The 20,209-nt window shown below is 54.7% G+C and overlaps 8 protein-coding genes across 8 annotated transcripts; 6 read left to right on the top strand and 2 right to left on the bottom strand.

The window, feature by feature from the left end:
• Window positions 1-3,162: 3,162 nt before the first annotated feature.
• Window positions 3,163-4,509, bottom strand: LOZ57_003627 (uncharacterized protein; the record flags this gene model as incomplete). The annotated part of the gene is made up of 1 exon (XM_049252675.1): window positions 3,163-4,509. One exon carries the CDS (start codon window positions 4,507-4,509, stop codon window positions 3,163-3,165), a length of 1,347 nt encoding a protein of 448 aa, XP_049108516.1.
• Window positions 4,510-5,477: 968 nt separating this feature from the next.
• On the top strand, window positions 5,478-9,906 carry LOZ57_003626 (uncharacterized protein; the record flags this gene model as incomplete). Its single annotated transcript, XM_049252674.1, has 2 exons — window positions 5,478-8,252; window positions 8,323-9,906. 2 exons carry the CDS (start codon window positions 5,478-5,480, stop codon window positions 9,904-9,906), a joined length of 4,359 nt encoding a protein of 1,452 aa, XP_049108515.1.
• Window positions 9,907-10,926: 1,020 nt separating this feature from the next.
• ERV25_2 (vesicle coat component) lies at window positions 10,927-11,859 on the top strand (the record flags this gene model as incomplete). Its single annotated transcript, XM_049252673.1, has 4 exons — window positions 10,927-11,151; window positions 11,271-11,397; window positions 11,462-11,762; window positions 11,841-11,859. 4 exons carry the CDS (start codon window positions 10,927-10,929, stop codon window positions 11,857-11,859), a joined length of 672 nt encoding a protein of 223 aa, XP_049108514.1.
• Window positions 11,860-12,410: 551 nt separating this feature from the next.
• Window positions 12,411-12,911, top strand: LOZ57_003624 (uncharacterized protein; the record flags this gene model as incomplete). Its single annotated transcript, XM_049252672.1, has 1 exon — window positions 12,411-12,911. One exon carries the CDS (start codon window positions 12,411-12,413, stop codon window positions 12,909-12,911), a length of 501 nt encoding a protein of 166 aa, XP_049108513.1.
• Window positions 12,912-14,038: 1,127 nt separating this feature from the next.
• Window positions 14,039-14,634, top strand: ERV25_1 (vesicle coat component; the record flags this gene model as incomplete). The annotated part of the gene is made up of 2 exons (XM_049252671.1): window positions 14,039-14,117; window positions 14,183-14,634. 2 exons carry the CDS (start codon window positions 14,039-14,041, stop codon window positions 14,632-14,634), a joined length of 531 nt encoding a protein of 176 aa, XP_049108512.1.
• Window positions 14,635-15,159: 525 nt separating this feature from the next.
• cpc2 (cross-pathway control WD-repeat protein cpc2) lies at window positions 15,160-16,495 on the top strand (the record flags this gene model as incomplete). Its single annotated transcript, XM_049252670.1, has 4 exons — window positions 15,160-15,239; window positions 15,339-15,465; window positions 15,553-15,870; window positions 16,073-16,495. The coding sequence occupies 4 exons, from the start codon at window positions 15,160-15,162 to the stop codon at window positions 16,493-16,495; spliced, it is 948 nt and encodes a 315-aa protein (XP_049108511.1).
• Window positions 16,496-16,981: 486 nt separating this feature from the next.
• On the bottom strand, window positions 16,982-18,400 carry LOZ57_003621 (uncharacterized protein; the record flags this gene model as incomplete). Its single annotated transcript, XM_049252669.1, has 1 exon — window positions 16,982-18,400. The coding sequence occupies one exon, from the start codon at window positions 18,398-18,400 to the stop codon at window positions 16,982-16,984; it is 1,419 nt and encodes a 472-aa protein (XP_049108510.1).
• Window positions 18,401-18,694: 294 nt separating this feature from the next.
• On the top strand, window positions 18,695-20,032 carry LOZ57_003620 (uncharacterized protein; the record flags this gene model as incomplete). Its single annotated transcript, XM_049252668.1, has 3 exons — window positions 18,695-18,721; window positions 18,792-19,332; window positions 19,389-20,032. The coding sequence occupies 3 exons, from the start codon at window positions 18,695-18,697 to the stop codon at window positions 20,030-20,032; spliced, it is 1,212 nt and encodes a 403-aa protein (XP_049108509.1).
• Between the last annotated feature and the right edge of the window lie 177 nt (window positions 20,033-20,209).

The raw sequence follows: 20,209 nt of genomic DNA, 5'->3' as shown, positions 1-20,209 counted from the left end.
TAGAAGCTTAGATAGATATGTATAGAAGAACTCTCTATAATTTGAAGAGATAGCTCTCAGAAATTGTTTCAAGACAAAAGATTCATAGATATATTCACACATATTGTATATGATTGCTCAATTCAATGCTTCTTCATAGTTCAGTAAATATGCTTTGATTGCTTGATTTTTTGACTCTTCTTCAAGAGTTTTGAATTTCTCTACTAGTCTAGCTTTTAATTGAGAAGCATTCATCACATTTCTAGTATATAGAGCTTTCAGATGTTCTTTTGCAGTAGCTTCTACATCACTCAATTCATTTATTGTAAGAATTCTCAGAGACAGATCTATATAATCTTTTATTGTCTTCTATAGCTCTTGGATCACTAAGATTCTCTTCTCTTAAGTTCTGTATTGATTTCTTTACATATTTCTTGCATGTTTTATATCTGCAGGAGTTGCAGTTTCTTTAATTTTTTCAGAAGAAAGAAAATTCTCTATAATGAATTCTCAAAGTTCAGAATGCATTTCTTTTGTCAGATTAATATATGATCACAATTGATGAAGATTTGCTAAATGCTTGATATCTTCAATTTATTCTTCTCAATCATCAGAACTATTCAGCATAACAACTCTTCTAGACAATTTATTCATTTCTAATTAATTATTGAAGTGAGACATTAACTCTAGATTATGGTTTTTCATAGACTTAGATCAGTAAATATATAGATGTGTTAGATCTCTGCAAACTCCACAATTAAGATTTAAGCTTAAATAGAGAGTTCAATGTATGATCTCAAGATACTTAATAGTGATCTCTATTTATATGAATAACAAGAGTAAAATAAAGTATCTTGAATGTATCTTTAGATAACAATCAAATTCTTGAAAGAGTTCAGACTCATAACTATTGAATGATACAGAAGTACATGATGATCATGTGACTGAGCATCTATAATATTACATCTGATCTTGCTTCTAACAAACAAGACATGAATACTTATAGACAAACATGCTATAACTGAGGCTACAGAAAAAACATATGAAAAACCCCTAGCAAACCTCCACCAGTCTGATAGACAAAGATAATGAAATCAGTACTGTGGTCAAGAGAAGAAGGTGGCGAACCTACGGTTCTCCAGTTCCTCCTTCAGAGACCTGGTCACCTGACAAGTCACCTGACTCCTGCTCAACAGTTCTAAACGGGCCAAGCCTTTTCTTGTCCTCATACATTTTCCAGGCGCCGTGGTGGCAAACGCGGAAGAAAAAAAAAAAAAAAAAAAAGAGCCGAAACCAGAAGCAGAACGGCGCGTCTCCTTTACAGTAGCGGCAAACCCGACTGAGCCGCGAGTCTAGACCTCTCTCTCTCTCTCTTTCTCTTCTTCCCGTTTGATATTGGCGTTTGTCGGGAGGGTTTTTTTTTTTTTTTCCTGGTTTTGCCAAGGGGGAATCGGACAAATAGTTAATCTAATCAAGGTAGCTCGGTACGAAAGTCTTTTGGCGGGAGTCTAGTAGTTGTGCTTACATTGCCGACCAAGTTTTCTGGGTTGGAAATAATAAGCACAGAGCTGCGGGGGTAGCGGCTGGTTCAGCATAGTCCAGATTGAGAAATCTGTTGTTGGCAAAACGTAGTAGATGGGCAGCCTGTACTCCGTATTCGCAAGGTCACTTTAAGTGATTCCTACAAGATCTAGATGGACTCAAGGACGGGTTCGAAACGGGATTTTGCGTCAAGCGAGCTCGAATGCTGGAGTTGATCAGAAGCATTTCGGAGGAGTATCTATACCCTTGGAAGTTTATGGAAAAGTATCTTTTGGACCCGATGTATAAGAGGCCTAGACATAGTGAAAGAATAGCAGTTTCCGCGGCTTTTCATCAGCTATTGGTCAAATAAATCAATAGCATATTGCATTCAGTTCTTGATCTGAATGCTGTTCCCAGGATTGGCCGGCCATCTTTGATACTCAGGGCCAAAATGGAGATTATTCCACACAATCTCCACTTGAGCTGAGAAACATTTTCCTTCAACGCTTGAAAAAGAAAGAAAGAAGATTGACAAAAAAACATACAACAGCCGGGATTCGCTGGTGGTCACCCACCCAACTACTAGCCGGCCGGCAAGTGGCTTAAGTACGGCTGAGCGGACGGGAAGCCCTGTATTCCACTTCCTGTGGTCGTATGTGCTAGGAGAATAGTAATGACGGTATTTGTCTGCCATGGTTTGATCCGAGAAGTGCAAATTAGGGGTTCACCTCTCGGTATGAAAGCAGCCCGCTTACTGAGACCGCATACGGGAGTAAGCAAACTGCTCTGTATACGGAGTACCCGTAACTATCTCAGAGTGCAAAACATACATGCAACTCGCGCGCAACCTGAAGCAAGGGCCCTTCATCGGAGTCTGCATCCCCCCCCCGAGCACGGAGTAGTTTAACTACGTTACGGAGTGCTCCGTCGTCTGACGCGTGTTAGTTAGCAGTTACGAGCGCGCGAGCCCATCAGCCCCCCCCCCCCCCCCCCCCCAAAAAAAGCCTCGTTCTAAAGCTTCTCCTGCAGACCATCAGCGCCCCCCTCCCCCGCCAAGCCGTGTTCTACAGACATACAAAGTATGTAGATCAATAATCACGGGTTGGTCATCAGCGCGCGCAGGCGATCCGCAGAACAGCAGCGTTCGGGCGTGCCGGGTGGCACAAACGGGCCCGATCGGCACGAGACGCATCAGAAAGATCATCGGCGCACGGAACGATGTAGTTACATATGTCGTGCAAGAAGAAAACATGGGGGAAGAAATTGAAATGTGGCTGACGGGTGATCTCGTCGTATTCTGCTATGAGTGTTATTTGGACATCGATAATATTGATTATTAAACCCTGGATATACAAACGAAGCGACGACGTGAGACCGGGGCGTCTGGGCTCGCGAGACAAGACCGCTTCAGACAAACAACAGACAACGAGCTAGGCAGCGGGATTTCTGCTAAACCCTAAAAAAAAAAAACGCCGCCCGAAAAAAGAGAAAAAAGAAAAGAAGCGAAGGCTAGAGTGTTTAGGCCTCTGTTTCTTCATTATTGCTTTGGTTCCGAACAAGCCATCAAAAAATGCTAAAACCCCTCAGATGGCGCATCGCTTACTTGTCACTGGCTATTAGTCATGGAAGATCAATCCCCGGCCCCCCAGACAAGAAGCCCTAAAGCTTTAGCTCCTCCATCGAACCAGCAACCGCCACGGCCGCCGCCGCCACAGTCTCAGTCTCCTTATCCTCCGTCTCAGTGGCAGCCGCGTCCACGGCGGCGGTAGGCACCAGAGACACGAGACGAAAATTCAGGGGATTATTGGCGTGGAACTCGATCTCGCCGATGATCCAATTCTCATCGGCGTGGGTGACGCGGAACCAGATGTGGTGGGCGAACACGGCGGCGGCGGACAGCGGGGGCACGACGAAGTCGAGGGCGCGCAGGCCGGGCACGAACTCCGGGTAGGTCGGGCGCGGCGGCTGGTCGGAGGTGAACTGGTAGTTGAGCGAGGTGGCGAAGCGCGCGGCGAGGCCGGCGGCGGCGGAGACGCTGGCGCCGGTGGAGCGGGTCAGGCGGTCGGACAGCGCGGGCGGCACGCCGACGGGGGCGCGGTCGAGACGCGGCAGGTTGGCGAGCGAGTCGTTGCGGTGGGTGGCGGTGTTGTACCAGGCGGTGGCCATGCAGATGAGGCAGAAGGGGCGGTCGACGTTGTCGACGCTGTCGCGGTCGGTGGGGTCGAGGAAGGCCACGAACGGCAGCGCGATGAGGGCCTGCTCGATCTTGCTGAAGACGTCGCCGGGCGCGGGCAGGCGGCGCGGGTCGAGGTCGGGCAGCGGCGCGCGGAACGGGACGAAGTGCTTCTCGACCGCGAGCAAGGGCACGAGCGCGGCACCGGCGGCAACGGCGGCTGTGGGCTTGGCGAGCCCGCGGGCGGCGCGGAAGGTGTCAGCCAGGATGGGCAGCAGGCGGCCGCCCACGGAGCTGGTGGCGTGCGGCTCGACGCGCCAGACGGACACGTCGTCCCGGGCACCGGAGCCGCGGCTGTCCCACGCAGCGGGCTCGACGAACGCAGCGGCGGCGGACGCCAGGTCGGCGCGCAGGCACCACACCAGGTCGGTGCTGGGCGCGTCCCAGGCGCTGTGGGCGACGTCGCCGACGGCCACGTAGCCGGCGGGCGCGACGGGCCGCCACAGCGAGCCGGTGCGGCGCGCGCCGCTGTTCTCGTTGACCCAGAGGCGAGTGTAGCCGGTGGGCGCGACCACGGCGGGCGGCGCGGATGCAGACGCCGTGCTGGTGGCAGCCTGGCCGACGAGCAGCGACGCGCGCGTGCCGGACGGGTCGGCGTAGGCGCGGAACACCACGCTGCCCAGCGGCTTGAGCGCGCCGGCGGCCTGCGCCACAGGGTGCCAGAAGGCGCCCGGCGTGGAGCCGCCGCTGCCGCTGTCGTCCCAGCGCCAGGCGTAGCGGGTGGTCATGGTGACGAGCAGGTCGCCGTACACGCGGGCTTCGTTGTCGGCCATGACGGCGGCGTCTTTCGTGAGCGGGGAGGAGGAGGAGGAGGACGACGACGGGTTTTCTCTATTATGACTCCCTCCAAAATGATGGGAGGCCATGTCTGCGCGGCCATAGGGGGGGCGCGCGGGTCCTGCAGAGGGCTATATAGGGGCGGAAGGGGGGGTATCACGGCGGGAGCGGCCATCAGCAGGCCCGGCGGGGGGCATGCCGGGCGGCACAAGGGGTCAGCAGAGGCAGCGCGATAGAGACCTTGTCGTGCAGGACGTGTGCATGACAGCAGCAGCAGTGTCATCGGCATCGGCATCGCGGGCCATAATAATCGTAATAGTATATGTTTGCTGGGGCCGGAAAGGGGGGGGGAAGCGGCGGCTCACCACATCGTGCATCAAGCCAATGATTAATTAATTAACTAACTAACTAACTAACGAACGAACGGTGTTTGCTGAAACCGGGCGGGAGCGCCAGGAAGGCCAAGCGAGGGCGGTTTGAAACGACGGGCGGGCGGCGCGAGTCATCGGGACGCTGGGCCCACGAACGATAGCGGCCCCGGCGAGCGTGATCCTGGCGTGTTTCGCCCAGGCGCGAGGATGGCGCACGGCGGATGGACGGTCGCTGGGCGGGCGGGCATCGCGGACGAGGACGAGGACGAGCAGCAGTCGGTCGTGAGGAGGTTGGTGGTTGAGGACTAGGGAGTGCATGCAGGACTGACTGATTCTTCTTTTTATCCTTTTCTTCTTCCCTTCTTCTCTTCGCTCGCTCGCTCGCTCGCTCCCTCTCGCTGCTCTCGCCCTCTGCTCGCCGCCCCCTGGCCGATCGCCCCCCGTCGCGCCAGCTGGCGGCTTTTCGCCCCCCCCCCCCCCCCCCGCCGTGCCCTTCCTCTCTCTTCCACCTCCTCGCACTCTCTTATCATCCTATCATCCTCTCTCCCTCCCTCTCCCTCCCTCTCCCTCTCTCCCACCCTCCCCCCAACCCAATGCCGCGCTGCGACGACGCCCGCCGCGGCCGCAGCGCCAGCCTGTCCGCCGACCTGCGCCCGCCCCCGCGCGCCGCCCGCGCCAGCCTGTCATCCGCACCGCCGCTCGTCAACCCGCCGCCGCAGTTCGTCGCCGCTACGGCTGCCCGCCAGCTCATTGCCGCCGATGAGCGCCAGACCGCCCGTCCGCATCCCAGCCGCCGCTCGCTGCCCGCCGTCGACATCTCCGTGGCGGCCCTGGCCCTGCTCAATGGCTTCCTCGACAGCCTGCTCTTCAACGTCCTGCTGGCCGCCCGGTCCACCCGCCTGCGCGCCTTACGCCCGGCCGTCGCCGACGTGCTGAAGCCCCGTCTGGCTCGCGACGTCGTCGCCGCGGCTGACGACGAGCTCGCTGAGTATCTGGGCCTGGGGGACGACGACGACGACCTCGACGACAACTACGACTGCGACTACGACTACGATGACAACCGCCGCCCTGACGCCCGTGCCGCCGGCCACTTCGAGCTCGAGCGCTCGTGGAAGCTGACCCGTCTCAAGTGCATGGTGTACTCGCGCCTGGGTGACATGGAGGAGGAGGACGAGGACGACCACCTGCTGCGCGAGGGCCTGGACGAGACCGCCGTCACTGCCCACCGCCCCGGCCGCTTCGCCCGCTCCGTCGGTCACATCACGCCCGCCGCTGCCATCTTCCTCACCTCTATCCTGGAGTATCTCGCCGAGAACGCGCTGGTCATCATCGCCGACAACGCCCGCGCCCGCCTGGCCGTGCATGACAAAGACGACGACGATCTTGACCGTGAGGATGAAGACGACGACGAGGCCGTCCCGCCGCCGCCGCCGCTGATCATGGAGGACGTCGACGTCGAGAAGATCGGCCTCAATCCCACCCTGGGCCGGCTCTGGCGCACCTGGCGCAAGAACGCCCGTCCGCCCGCCATCGCCCGCACGCTGTCCCGCGAGTCGCTGCTGCGCTTCACCCGCAAGTCCACCAGCCGCCAGAGCAGCATCGCCACCGTCGAGACCCTCGACGAGATGCTGCAACCGCCGCCGCCGCCCCCCTTTTCGCTCTCGCGCCGCGTCATCTCGCACGCCCCTGTGTCCGAGGACGCCGAGCCCATCGACCCCGCCGACGTCCCACTACCGGGCTCGGACCGCGATGTCGAGGAGCTCGAGTCGCCGCGCGTGAAGGAGCAGGACGAGGAGGACGAGGATGCGGACGAGGCGCAGCCGCCCGCCGTGGCCACCACCGCCCGCTCGTTCCGCTCGCGCAGCCTGTTTCTGGGGAACCTGCTGGACGTCGTGCCCGCGTCGGCCGTGGTCGCGCCCGCGCCCCGGTCGGCCTCTGAGCTCGAGTTCCGCGCCGCCCATGCCCGCTCGCACTCGGTGCCCGTGACCATGTCGCGCGCCACCGCCGTCACCTTCAGCAAGGCCCCCGAGCCCATCGTCGTGCGCTCCAAGAAGGAGAAGGAGAAGGAGAAGGACAAGGACGGGGACCGCGAGCCGCTGGCGCCCATGCGCGAGGACATTGAGCTTGCAGAGCAGCAGCAGCAGCAGCCGCCGCCCCTGAGACGGACTGTTAGCGTTCGCCAGCCAGTGCTTGTGACCCGGCTGGACTCGCCCGAGCCAGGGCCGTATGTCGACGCGCGAGAAGAGCCCTCGAGCCCCGTGTCGTCGATCCACTCAGGCACCATTGGCGTGGCCCTGGGCCATCCGCACTCTCCGCTATCGCCTGTGTCGCGCCTGGACAGCCACCTGTCCGACGACAGCCTGGACGACCACCACCACGAGACCAACCCCCGAGCACCCGCCGACGTGTTCGACGCCGACCAGCTGATCCCTCTCAACAGCCAGCCCTCGGGCCTACTGGCGGTCGCGCCCGCCACCCACGGCCTGGCCGTCGGCATCTACCCACATGCGCCCGTCCCCATCCCCGAGCGCTCGCCGCAGCGGCTCTACAGCCAGGACCCGCCGTCGCCGCTGCTTGAAGACGACGAAGACGAAGAAGACGAGCCCGATACTATCGTTGAGACCGCGTTTGTATCGGCGAGACTCTCACAGCCGCCCGCGCTCACGCCGCTGCGCGAACTCGTAGCTTTCGCGGACGGCACGCCCAACAGCAGCCGGAGCAACATCAGCAATAGTAACACCAACAACAACAATAGCAACCCCTCGCCGTCTCGCGTGGTGTCGTCGCGCGCCGCCAGCAGCAGCCCGTTCGGCGTGGCCAAGCACCACTCGACGTCCGCCGAGACCGGCAAGCCCAACAACGTCTCCCCATCCAAGCGCACCGCGCACCACGTCGGCGGCTCGCTGCCGCAGCGCACGGGAAGCCTGCGCAGCGTGTCGCCGGGCGGCCGCGAGCGCGCGGGCGTGCAGCGCGTGTCTCCGCCGCCGCCGCCGCCGCCGCCATCGAACAAGTCGCCCAGCGGCACGCACCGGTCGCGGCGCTCGGAGAGCGGCAGCAGCAACAGCAACAGCAATAGCGGTGGCGGCGGCCACTACTACAGCTCCGAGGGTGGGCGCCGGCCGATCACGGCTAGTTCGGGCAGCTCGCAGGTTTCGAATAAATTGAAAGGCTTGGTGGTAGGACGGCCGACGATCGTGACCGCGGGAGCGGGGACGACGACGACGACCTCGACGTTTGTGCCGGAGAGTAGTAGTGGTAGTGGAAGTGCGCTGTTGAAGGGCGATGGTGGATCGGATCTGGATCAGTTGATTGAGAGTGATGAGACGCTGCATTATACGCTGACGCCGAAGACGATGAGGGAGATTGAGGTATGTTGTCCTTCTCCTTTTGAACTAGTTATGGCTTGCTTGTGAATAGGTACTGATCTTGGGCGGCTAGGACCCTGAGTCTCCGCGATGGGCGTCTGTTCGCAACGCCGCCATGGCTGAGGGAGATGCGGCGGGCAGCGGCGAGCCGACTGTGCGGTCGCCCACGCTCTCCAGCGATGCCAACGGCCTGCGAGTCTCGACGACGACGACACCCGTTTCGCGCTTCCCACCGCGACTCCCCGCCGTGCCGCAGGCCCGCGAAGCAAAGACGGACATGGACTCCGTGCGCGAGTTCGCTGACTTCATCAAGCACACCGGCCCCGAGCCCGGCCGCTCGTCGCCCTCGTCGAGATTGTACACACCCATTGTTACCACGCCCGCGCCCGCACCGCTGCTGCAGCACCCGCAGCCCCGGTTCGCGCAGAGCCTGGGCTCGATTGCGTCGTCGCCCGCGGGCTCGCGCGCCCAGAGCGCCATGTCCAGCCGGACGGCGGCGACGGCGTCCAAAGCCAACAACAACAATCGGCCGCGGCTCGAGGCCCGGTCGGCCGTCGCGCCCAAGGACAGCCAGACGTCGGACCTGATCGACTTCATCCGCGAGGGCCCGCCGCGCGCGGGCGGGCAGCACCGCATCCCGCGCACCGTCGCGCCGTTCCGCTCCACCATGGACTCGGACGAGTTCCACTGCCTGAGCCCGATCCGGGTGGACAAGGACGGCGGGTTTGCGCCCAGCGCGACCACCAGTGTCAGCATGCTCGACGCCGGCTCGACCGTGACCAGGTCGTGCAATTCGTTTAATTCCCGCACCGGCTTGCTGGACGCCACGCCGCCCGCGCTTCAGGGCGGTAGCAACGGCGGCGGCGGCACGATGTGGAGTATCAAGCCGCAGCCGCCGCTCGGCTCGGTGCTCGACTCGCCGCCCCAGGACCGCATGGGCATGCCCGTCCGCACGCGGCGCAAGGCGCGCGATCCGTACGCCATTGATTCCGACAGCGAGGACGAGCACGACCTGCTGTCCCGCGGCTCGCGCAAGCAGCCAGCCCCCACGCGCCACGAAGAGAGCCTGGTCGACTTCCTGCGCAGCGTGACGCCGCCGCCCAGCAACGATGCGCCGCCGCAGCTGCTCTCGGTCAACATGCACGTCGTGCACAACCTCACGCCGCCGCCGCAGCCCAAGCCCAAGTCCATGAAGTCGCGCCTCATGCGTACCGCCTCCACCGACAAGTATCCGCACCCACACCCCGCGCACGCTGTCTCCTCCCACCCACCCAGCAGATCCGGCCTGCGCCCCCAGAAATCCTTCCCCGCCAACCCCTCCGCCCTCACTGCTGCTGCCGCTCCAGCGCCACCCCCGATCCCCGCCTACCGCCAGCAACAGCAACACCCGCGCCGCCAGAGCTCCGTGCCCAACGCCGCGTACCCGCACGGCGGGTACAACGTGATTCCGCGCGCGGCCGACGAGATGCGACTCACGGCGCACCAGGGCCGGGCGCACGAGACCGGCACGGCCGCGTTGGCGGATTTCTTCCGCAATACGGCGCCGCCCGGGTCCGTGCAGACGATGCCGCCGTCGCGCCCGCAGCAGCAGCAGGCGTCGAAGAGTGGGTTTGGGTTTTCGAGGGTGTTTTTGAGGAGGAAGAAGCAGGTGGTGTAAGTATGGTAGTTCTTATATGGGCTGCTCGTTGACTTCGGTTTCTTTTTTCATTGATCACAGAAGAATTTGGTTGTTTGTTGCCCTTTTCTTTTTCCCAAAACTTTTCAAGAAAAAAAAAAAATAAGCCTACAAAATTATTCTATAATTTTTTTTTTTTTTTTTTTTTTTTTTTTCTCGCGTTGTTTTCTATATGCTACCCATTTCCGATTATTGTGTGCACGCTATATGTATGAATGATTTGATATCTCCTGTACAGTACTTGAAATTTCGTTTCTGCTCCTCTAACCCACCCACCCCCCTCCTATCTTTCTCCCAAGTACCCCTGGGTCTTTCCATTTCCCCCCCGATATTTGTTCTGCTGTACATATACCTCTTTTTTTTTCGTCTTTGGTGGTACGAATGTCCCCTCCCCCACTTGAAATGTCGAATGACCGAACGAACGGCTTAATGGTGTCACTCGTCCTTGTTTTTTTTTTTTTGTTTTCTCTTTCTTGTTTGCTACCCGGTGGGCCTATTTGCAATCCTGCGACATGTCGGTTATTCCTTTGTGTCTCTTTTCCCCCCCCTCCACTTTTTAATCGGCTACTTTCACACCTTCCTAGGGGCGGGTTCGATTCATTTGATCGTTTTTTTTTTTTTCTTCTCTTTTTATGTAGGGGATGGGGGGGCTTGATTTTTGTTCTGAGAACGATACCAATTCGGATTTGGTTTTTGCTTGTTTGGATTTTTATATTTATTAGAATATTACTTTTTTCTATCTGTATTCTACCAAGTAGCTCTTCGCATTGTTATTCAATAATTCTCAAGTACGGAATACTCGAAATCTGGCCTTCACATGGGAGAGCTGAGGTTGGTGGAGCCAAACCCAGCGGAGCGGAAAATCCTTCCCCCGACGCTGTCTCCTGAAACGGCAAAAAGTGCGTTGTTGGCTTCGTTGGTCTCCGGGGAACGCCAGCAAAAGCCATTCGTAAGAGCGCCCATTCCCGCTCTTCTCCCCAACCTTCCTGTCCTCCTTTCACCATGGCGTCCGCGGACATGGGACGATGGTCCCTGCGTCATCTGTTTTTCCTCGTGTGCATTGTCCTTCCGGCCTGGTCGAGCGCCCTGCGATTCGAGATCGAAGCCAACAGCAACCGCATGATCGTCGAGCGCTGCATACACAATTTCGTGGCCAAGGACCAGCTTGTCGTGGTCACGGCCATTGTGAGCGGGCATAAGGGAGATGGCCAGATGGTCAATATGCGTGTATGTGTGCGGATTGCGAGTGGTTTTTTCTGCTCCGGGGCTTGTTTATGAGCTCCGGGGGCGGGAAAGCTTTGGGATACTGGCTGACAGTGACATTCCTTTTTTTTTTTTGGTTATAGATCAAAGACTCCCTCGGCAACGAATATGCCCGTCCCAAAGACGTCGTCGGCGAGACCCGCCAAGCTTTCACATCCGCTGGCGATACCTCGTTCGACGTCTGCTTCTCCAACGACCTCGTCGGCGGACGTACGTCCCCTTCCCTTCTTCTCCCTTTTTCCCCCCACTAACCACCCCTCTCCCTCCCCCACAGACGCCAGCGGCATCCCCTCGCGCAGCATCGAGCTGGACATCGACATCGGAGCGGACGCGCGCGACTGGGACGCCATCAAGGTGCAGGAGAAGCTGAAGCCGGTGGAGGCGGACCTGCGGCGCATCGAGGCGATGGTGGGCGAGATCGTGACCGAGATGGACTACATGCGGCTGCGCGAGCAGAAGCTGCGCGACACCAACGAGAGCACCAACGAGCGCGTCAAGTGGTTTGCCTTTGGCACCATGGGCATGCTGCTGGGTCTGGGCGCCTGGCAGGTTGTGTATCTGAGGGCGTATTTTAGGTGAGAGATATTCCTTTTTTTTTTTTTTTTTTTTGTGTGGATATATTGGACGAAATGGCTAACCTTGGTTCGGAATAGATCGAAGCATCTTATCTAGGTTGTTACGGATTGCTTGCTTTGTGTGTTCATACCTTTCACCGGCAGCCGGATTACATAGAAAGTTCATTATTCCCTGCGCTATAGCGATCGTTTCCTGGTCTGCAATCGGGTCCTTTTTGTTTCCTCCAACCAGTGAATTATATGGCGGTTTTGCAATGTAGTTTTAATGTCATGATGAATTTACACCGACATGAAATGCCTGTGGTATTTCCCAATTTAGTTTCCTGTATGACTTTGCGTCTGCTGTTCTTTCTGGGGCCAAGCACCTGAAAAGTGGAATGCATCACAGAATGTCAGTTCTGTTTTTCAGACAATGATGGAGCAGAACTTTCTAATGGTGCACATAGGTGTGGAATAGGTACCGACTGCCTAGCTGTGGCAGTGCATGTGACGCACAGATGTATGTACAGGGTGGTTAGGCATCATTCAGTATACAAGTCCCTCAAGGCTGGCAGGCATCTTGAGTATCAAAGACACATTGCTCAATCAAGGAGAAGGAAAAACGATTAATCAAAATAATCATCTTTATCCTAATTGCAAGACCTCCAAATGGCAACGCCAGATCTCAAAGCGAACGGGCTCTACGTCCTCCTCTTCATCAGAGCACACCCTCCAGTCCCAGACGACTTCCACTGGGCGCTTTACATCCACCGCGATTCCAAAACAGGCGGGACAAAATACCACATCAGACAGCCCGGCAGCAGTGCCTGGCTGGCCGACCACGGCCCCGTCGCTGCCGTCATGAAATCCTTCCTTCTCGTCGGCCTATTCCAGATCGCAGACATTCCAGCCGGTCTAGAGGAGCATGTTGATCGTATGATGAAGAGCTTCGACGCTCGACTCAATGATATCCCGACGACGTGCCGAGTCTGGATGTTTTGGGTGCTGGAGCTTTTACAGAGGCCGGAGAATCGGCAGACCGTGCTGCGGTGTGAGAGCCTTGAGCGGCTGGAGCGCGAGATCAAGGACTGGGGGAATTCCAATGCGATGAGTGCCGCGGGCAATGAGCAACCGAGACCTGTTGCCGCTTCGTTGCTGTGCGGTTTGTAGCGACTTCTTTGAGAGAATGGGTTTGGGAACAGGCAATCATTGTGCCTACCGGCTATCTTCTCTCTGTTTTTAGCATTCATTTCTACTCATTGTGCTTAATTTAGAGGCCTCAAGGGTGTTTTATAGCCCAATGATGGGTACAGCTATAATGGAGTAATCGCAAGACCCCTTTCAAAAGAAGCTCTTAAGAGCCACGGCGTACGCCGTACTCTGCCCTACTCCCTTGACCAATTATAGCGATTCTAACTCATCTTGGCGAGTGCACCGCGCCAAGACGTTATAGATGAACAGACGCAGTACGGAGTACAGGTCACTGAACGGATTCTGTGGCCAATCAACGGTTGTATCCTCTGAGATTGTGAGTGATAACTCGTCTTGGCGAATGCGCGGCGCCAAGAAGTTATAGATGAACAGACACAGTACGGAGTACAGGTCACTGAACGGATTCTGTGGCCAATCAACAGTTGTATTCTCTGAGATTGTGAGTGATAACTCGTCTTGGCGAATGCGCGGCGCCAAGAAGTTATAGATGAACAGACACAGTATGGAGTACAGGTCACTGAATGGATTCTGTGGCCAATCAACGGTTGTATCCTCTGAGATTGTGAGTGATAACTCGTCTTGGCGAATGCGCGGCGCCAAGAAGTTATAGATGAACAGCTACGGAGTACGGTTCGTCCAGCTAGTTCCTTCATTGACCAATCAGTAATCGTATACTTGAGTAACGCGTCTTGGCGGTATGAACGGGCCAAGATACCTAAGTACGAACCAGCCAAGGCAGTACAAATCGATCAAACATTTAACTAAATAGTACCTTTCATGACCCTTAAGATCGACCTCCTTGCCCTCATACGTTTAACAGTAAAGACTCGCTATAAACCATCAAGATGAATGCGTCACAGAAACTTTGTCAGCTTTCACTGTTGAAGATTTCGCGAGCCACCTTCAAATCTACACGGCCTGCAGCTGGGTTCCAACTGTCCAGATCACCATACCGCTTGATATCAACAAGCCACTGCTTACTTACGAGCAACAATCCGCCGCAGACCGCCCCTGGCACTTCCTCCGTAGTAACTGGCCGACCGCAGAGCGGGATTCCGAGAAAACATGAACTGGAGTTGGGCGAAATGGAGGGAATCACATTCAAGGTTGAGCCGATACGCCGGATGGGGGAGGATGTATCTACAATGCGCGCACGGCTCCTATGTCTGTCACCTAACCGCTTCCTTTTGTTTCCGTCTGATATCTGGCTTGCTGACTGTGGTCTACAGATCAATCCCGAAAACGCGGAACTCTTGAATCCGACCTCCTTCTATCTACATTCGCCGCTTCCAATCTGTCCTCCATGACGAAAGCTCAATTAGAGGAATACGACCGCTTCCTGGATGAAAACGACTGGGACATATATTACTGGGCCACACAGGAGCCTCCGACGCCAGGCACGGAATCCGAGACCTCAGCCACTACTGGTGCAACGCCGAAGGACACTGTCACTGATACCTGGAAGAGCGGAGCTGCTAAGAGTGGGGAGTGGGCGCAGACTGTAGGTGCATTCAAGCCGGCATATAGGCCGGTGCCGGATCGATGGGCGGATAGTGAGACCTTGAGATTGCTAAGGCAACATGTCAAGGATAGAAGCGCAGGCGGAGAAAATAGCAGCGAGAAGGGTGGAAAGGCAACTGGACTGGGAAGAATGCCCAATATCGAAGTCTTTTACTCATAGTACCGATAGAGTTGTTCGCTTGTACCATACCGCTTTTTGCATCTCAGGCTTGCACGGAGTCTGGTATATATATTGAGCATTTGTATATATGCATTTTCAATCATACTCCAAGGGAACCAGCCACTTGCATTCCGCAGATACGGATTCTGCGTCTGCATATTCGTGATATAAAGCCGCTTTGCGCAGTAAAGATACTCACAGCCCAATTGCACCGCCCATCGGCTAACTGCTAAACACCTGCATCTCAGCCAGCATTCTCAAACGGCGTAGGAGGCCGTGCGTGTCGTCGTCGTTTTCTGGTCGTCGAGCGACATTGAAAGCTGATGGCTCGCTTAGGTCCCAACTAGGCTTAGCGCCGCGGGCACTAGCAAATCAGCGTGCGCTTAGGGTTTGTGTGTGTGTTTGGCTTCGACACCCGCAAACCAGAACAGAAGAAAAAAATCAACCCCATTGCTCGCCCATCCACCCGTTTCTCTCCGCCCTTCAAGTTATCCCAGACTTCCAGTTCAAGTCTGTATAGCAATCATGGCCGAGCAGTTTACGCTCCGTGGAACCCTCGAAGGCCACAGTGGCTGGGTTACTTCCTTGGCGACCTCGATGGAGAAGTGAGAGCTGCGAATTCCTGGCCCTGGAGAGCTGCTGGCCGAGGCGCCGGATTGCGTGTTGGATTGGTGGAAGCATGCTGACCGTTTCTGTGTTTTTAGCCCAAATATGCTCCTCTCCGCCAGTCGCGACAAGACCTTGATCATCTGGAACCTGACCCGCGACGAGACAGCATACGGATACCCCAAGCGAAGTCTCCACGGCCACTCTCACATTGTTTCTGACTGCGTATGTTCTGCCTGCAAATACTAGCTATGAATAATGGTAGAGAGTCATCCATGGCTGATTGGTGATCTTTTTGTGATATGCGAATAGGTCATTTCCTCCGATGGTGCATATGCCCTTTCAAGCTCTTGGGATAAGACTCTCCGTCTGTGGGAACTCTCCACTGGCAACACCACCCGTACCTTTGTCGGCCACAACAACGATGTCCTCTCCGTCTCCTTCTCCGCCGATAACCGCCAGATCGTCTCTGGTTCCCGTGACCGAACAATCAAGTTGTGGAACACTCTCGGTGACTGCAAGTACACCATCACTGACAAGGGCCACACCGAATGGGTTTCCTGCGTTCGCTTCAGCCCCAACCCCCAGAACCCTGTCATCGTTAGCGCTGGCTGGGACAAACTTGTGAAGGTACGCTTCGACCTGTCTCAACAGCTGCCCATTTTTTCCCGGAACCCCAAAAGATGTTTGCAATTCAAGTATTTGCTACTTCAGAGCCCTTTGTGGGCTATGAGACAATTATCACCATTTGCCCTGATGGAAATTTCGTTCATTTTAATTATAATATTTGCATATGCATTATTGGTATCTTTTACTAATCTTGCTCCCCTAGGTCTGGGAACTCTCCACCTGCCGCATCCAGACTGACCACATTGGCCACACTGGCTACATCAACACTGTCACTATCTCTCCTGACGGCTCCCTCTGCGCTTCCGGTGGAAAGGACGGAATCACCATGCTCTGGGATCTTAACGAATCCAAACACCTCTACTCCCTCCAAGCAGGAGACGAAATCCACGCCCTCATCTTCTCTCCCAACCGCTACTGGCTCTGCGCTGCCACTACCAGCAGCATCACCATTTTCGACTTGGAGAAGAAGAGCAAGGTTGACGAACTCAAGCTCGAGACCGAGGCTACGAAGAAGGGTCGGGAGCCCGAGCCAACCAGCTTGGCTTGGTCTGCTGATGGCCAGGCTCTCTTTGCTGGTTACACTGATAACAAGATTCGGGCCTGGGGCGTTCTGTCAATGGCATAGAGAGAATTGAATCTGGAAAATTGTCAAATCAGTAACAGTAATGGGTTGGGATGGACGAGCGATGAGCCATGATTTTTTTTCCTGAAACTACATAAAAGTGCACCAGACCCTGTCCTTGGGGAAGAAATATGACAGAATGGAAAGAAGTTCTGTTCTGGACATTATATCCCCTCTTCAGTGTCGGGCATAAAAAGGGCGTCCTGATCCAATGAGGGTAGGAAGGAAAACTAGCTGTATAGGGGTTGTGTATACCCTGTACTGGTTCATTTTTTAAATGGTATCTACCTTTTCTTTTTGCACTCTTGTTGGTAGATATGCAGAACAATTCCTACTATGTTCAACTGGATTACTGTTCCTGAAGCCACTCACTCCAGCTATCTTAACGTGGAAATGCCTGCATTTTTGGCCTCCCTGGAAAAGATATTTTATATATCGTACAAATCTCATCAGGACTTCAGTGGATGGTTCTCTTTAAGCGAGGATCTTTCATGTCTGCTTTTTGATCCGCTCCATAGCCTCATTTACTCTCTCAACACCCTCAGGAACCTGTATTCGCTTTGCGATTTCCCTCGCTTCTACATAATACTTCTTCGCTTCAGTAAAATGACCCTGCATCTCCGCTATCTCCCCTAGGTTGTAAGTCGCGGTTAGGCACCCTTGGTCACATTCCTGATTTCGGGCTGGAGGTTGGATCTTATCAGCCACATCAATGGCTTTCTTAGCCCACTCCGAGGCGGCGTAAAGTAACTGGTCACGCGATACCGGGGGCATATGTGCGCTGGATGTCGTTGCTGCAGGTGGAGGACTTGGGCTTTGAGCCTGCTCAGCCATTTGGCTTGCTATATTGTTCAGCAGGACGACCTGGGCACATGTACTGGGCCTGTCTTGCTCGTCTTCTTTAATTAGTGAGAGAGACTGCATGTATAGAGCTGTTGAAAGGTCGTTTCGACCCTTCCGCGCAAATAAATCTGCTAGTTCGTTGAAAGCGGATGCTACCTCTGTAAGATTGAGGTAATAGCCACCTTCTACCTGGGATACTGGGAGGTTCTTTCCCCGACGGTACTGAAGCTCAGCGCGGCTGAGATCAACGGCTTTTATTAGAGCCTCTTCGGCTTTTTCTGAGTCACGGATGTAATCGCTTGAGTAGAGTTCTGCCAGCTTTACACCACAGCCTGCAGCCCTCTTCATAGCAAGGGCACGCCGTTGCTCCTCTTCTATTTGTTTTTCCTGCTCAATATTCTCGTCTTCCGCGGTAGAGCTGTCTTTCGCTTGATTTCGACTTGAACGCTCTCGATATCTAACCAGTTCCTTTCTCCGCCCATTATTCACCCATTCAACACAGTCTTTCTGTAATGTTTCTAATAATTCAATAGCTGGTTTGATCATCTCTGCTTTTTCTAGCATCTGTACGATATGTAATCTGATCCCCAGTACTTCTTCCGAGAAAGGATGCAGGCCCGACAAATCTGCCGCAATCAGCGCTTGTTTGTACCAATGAAGCGCAGCCACAGGATTCAAATCGAACTCTGTATAGTATATTGCCTTTCGCAATCTATCACTCACGGGTGCCGGAAAACGTGCGAATTGGGGTTCCACCCGGGTGACGTGGTCGTATATGAGATATATGAGAAAGCCTGTCGTACCGAGGGCAAAAATGAGCATGGCCGGCATGCCAATGGGCCGTTCTTGCCAGATATCCTTTCTGGCTTCATTGAAGTTGTCGCGAAAGCGCGAAAAGGCCGAGGCAGAGCGAACTTGATAATAAAATGGAATGCGGATATTGGAGATGGTTTTGGGCAAGAAACAGTCCCTTCGTGCTTGTGACAATGGACGGATGTGGGGGATAAGCCGGGTTGTGGTGGTAGAGGGTGCGGCGCCGATGCGGCGGAGGCCGAGGTGAAGCATTGCAAGGCAGATTTTATAGTACCATGATAGAATGTAGTCGTATATCCAGTAAATTATATTTAAGGAAGAGCCAGGTCTCACTGGTTCGTCAATAGGCTGTGAAGATGAATAGTGTAAAGGTGAAGCTCGCAAATCTTAAGATTCGAGCTCTGGCGATAGCTTGGCACCGAAGTTAATCAGATAAGCTTACTATTAGTATCAAGGCACTACCGATCAACCTCCTGGAACCCAGAAACAGGGGGCCAAAAATGACTTGATAGGTCATCAGCTGGATAGAATCTTTGGGTTATCAAAATGTGTGGTAGATATGCTCTAGGCGTGGTATGCATATCCCTATTAGCTAGGAACCCGAACTCCACGAATGATTGGTGTCTGACAGGCTGATATCCAGCGTCTCGCATTCATCCGAAACCAATTGCAGCACCATGGCCAGCGAGTAGACGAAGCTCCAGATGACGACCAAGTACGAGAAACCTACAACTTTGCCCCTGGAAACTATGGCGCTATCTATCGCGCTGACACCCTTGACCATGGCGGCTATGATCCCTCAGAGCCTCATGATGGCGAAACACAGACCACTCACCACGCAGAACCCAAGGGGGTAGAAGAATTGCATGATATCGGTAAAGAAGGTACGCAGGATCAGATTAAATATAAACTCCAGAGCATGAAATGGGGTCTCGTTCCATTCTGGACGAAACGGACGCCGGATTACGGTTCCTTGATGAAGACGATCAACTGCCGCGACGACTCTCTTGCTGAGAATAAGGGTATGTGGACATCTATGAAGAAACGAAAGCGATGCGTAGTTGTTTGCCAGGGTTTTTATGAATGGTTAAAGAAGGGCAAAGAGAAGATTCCACACTTCGTTAGACGGAAAGACGGGAACCTTATGTGCTTCGCTGGACTATGGGATTGTGTCCAGTATGAAGGTAGCTTATATGTCCGATGATTTATGACTTCTATGCCTTTGACTAACTACGTTCAGGTTCTGACGAGAAGCTTTATACCTACACAGTTATCACTACTTCGTCCAACGCCGCCCTCAAATTTCTCCATGATCGTATGCCCGTAATTCTGGAACTAGGAAGTGCTGAAATGGCAACGTGGCTAGATCCACACCGAAATACCTGGACCAAAGAACTGCAGTCTATGCTCAAACCATACGAGGGAGAACTCGAAGCCTACCAGGTGAACAAGGACGTGGGTAAGGTTGGAAATAACTCGCCTAGTTTTATCATCCCAATTGACAGCAAAGAAAACAAGAAGAATATTGCCAATTTCTTTGTCAACACCAAGAAAGGGGGTGCACAAACTCAGCCTAAAGGTGAAATAGAGATAAGAATGGAGGGCAAAGAAGCTGAAAATGCAACTTCCCGGAAACGCAAATGTCCTCCAGATGAGGGAGACGGAGTCAACTCGGAAAAACTACCTAAAATTGAGGACACTCCCAAGCCTACGACAACAACAACAACAACAACAGCAGTATCACCAGTGCAATCTACTATTAGTCCCAGCCGCAAAACACGCAGTGCAACCAGCAATCTCACAGGTACCACCAAGAGCAAGGGCGCAGGCACAAAAACCACAGGACATAGGAGCCAGCGGATCACCAGCTTCTTCAAGAAGTAAACGCCTGCCGCTACTGCATTTCCTGATTTGCTTCTTCTTCACTCCATAGCGCATTTGCCGTTAATATTACCGCCGCTTTAGCGCGCTGACTCAGGCTGCCGCGATTTTACACCGACGTCACGTGCCTCATTGTCACGTGTCGGCTGACGGCTTCCCCGCACCCAATAGCAGCGCCCG

Source organism: Ophidiomyces ophidiicola (genome assembly GCF_022830035.1).
Source record: "Ophidiomyces ophidiicola strain CBS 122913 chromosome Unknown scaffold_12, whole genome shotgun sequence".
Classification (NCBI taxonomy): domain Eukaryota; kingdom Fungi; phylum Ascomycota; class Eurotiomycetes; order Onygenales; family Onygenaceae; genus Ophidiomyces; species Ophidiomyces ophidiicola.
This window is presented reverse-complemented; position numbering and strand designations above follow the sequence as displayed.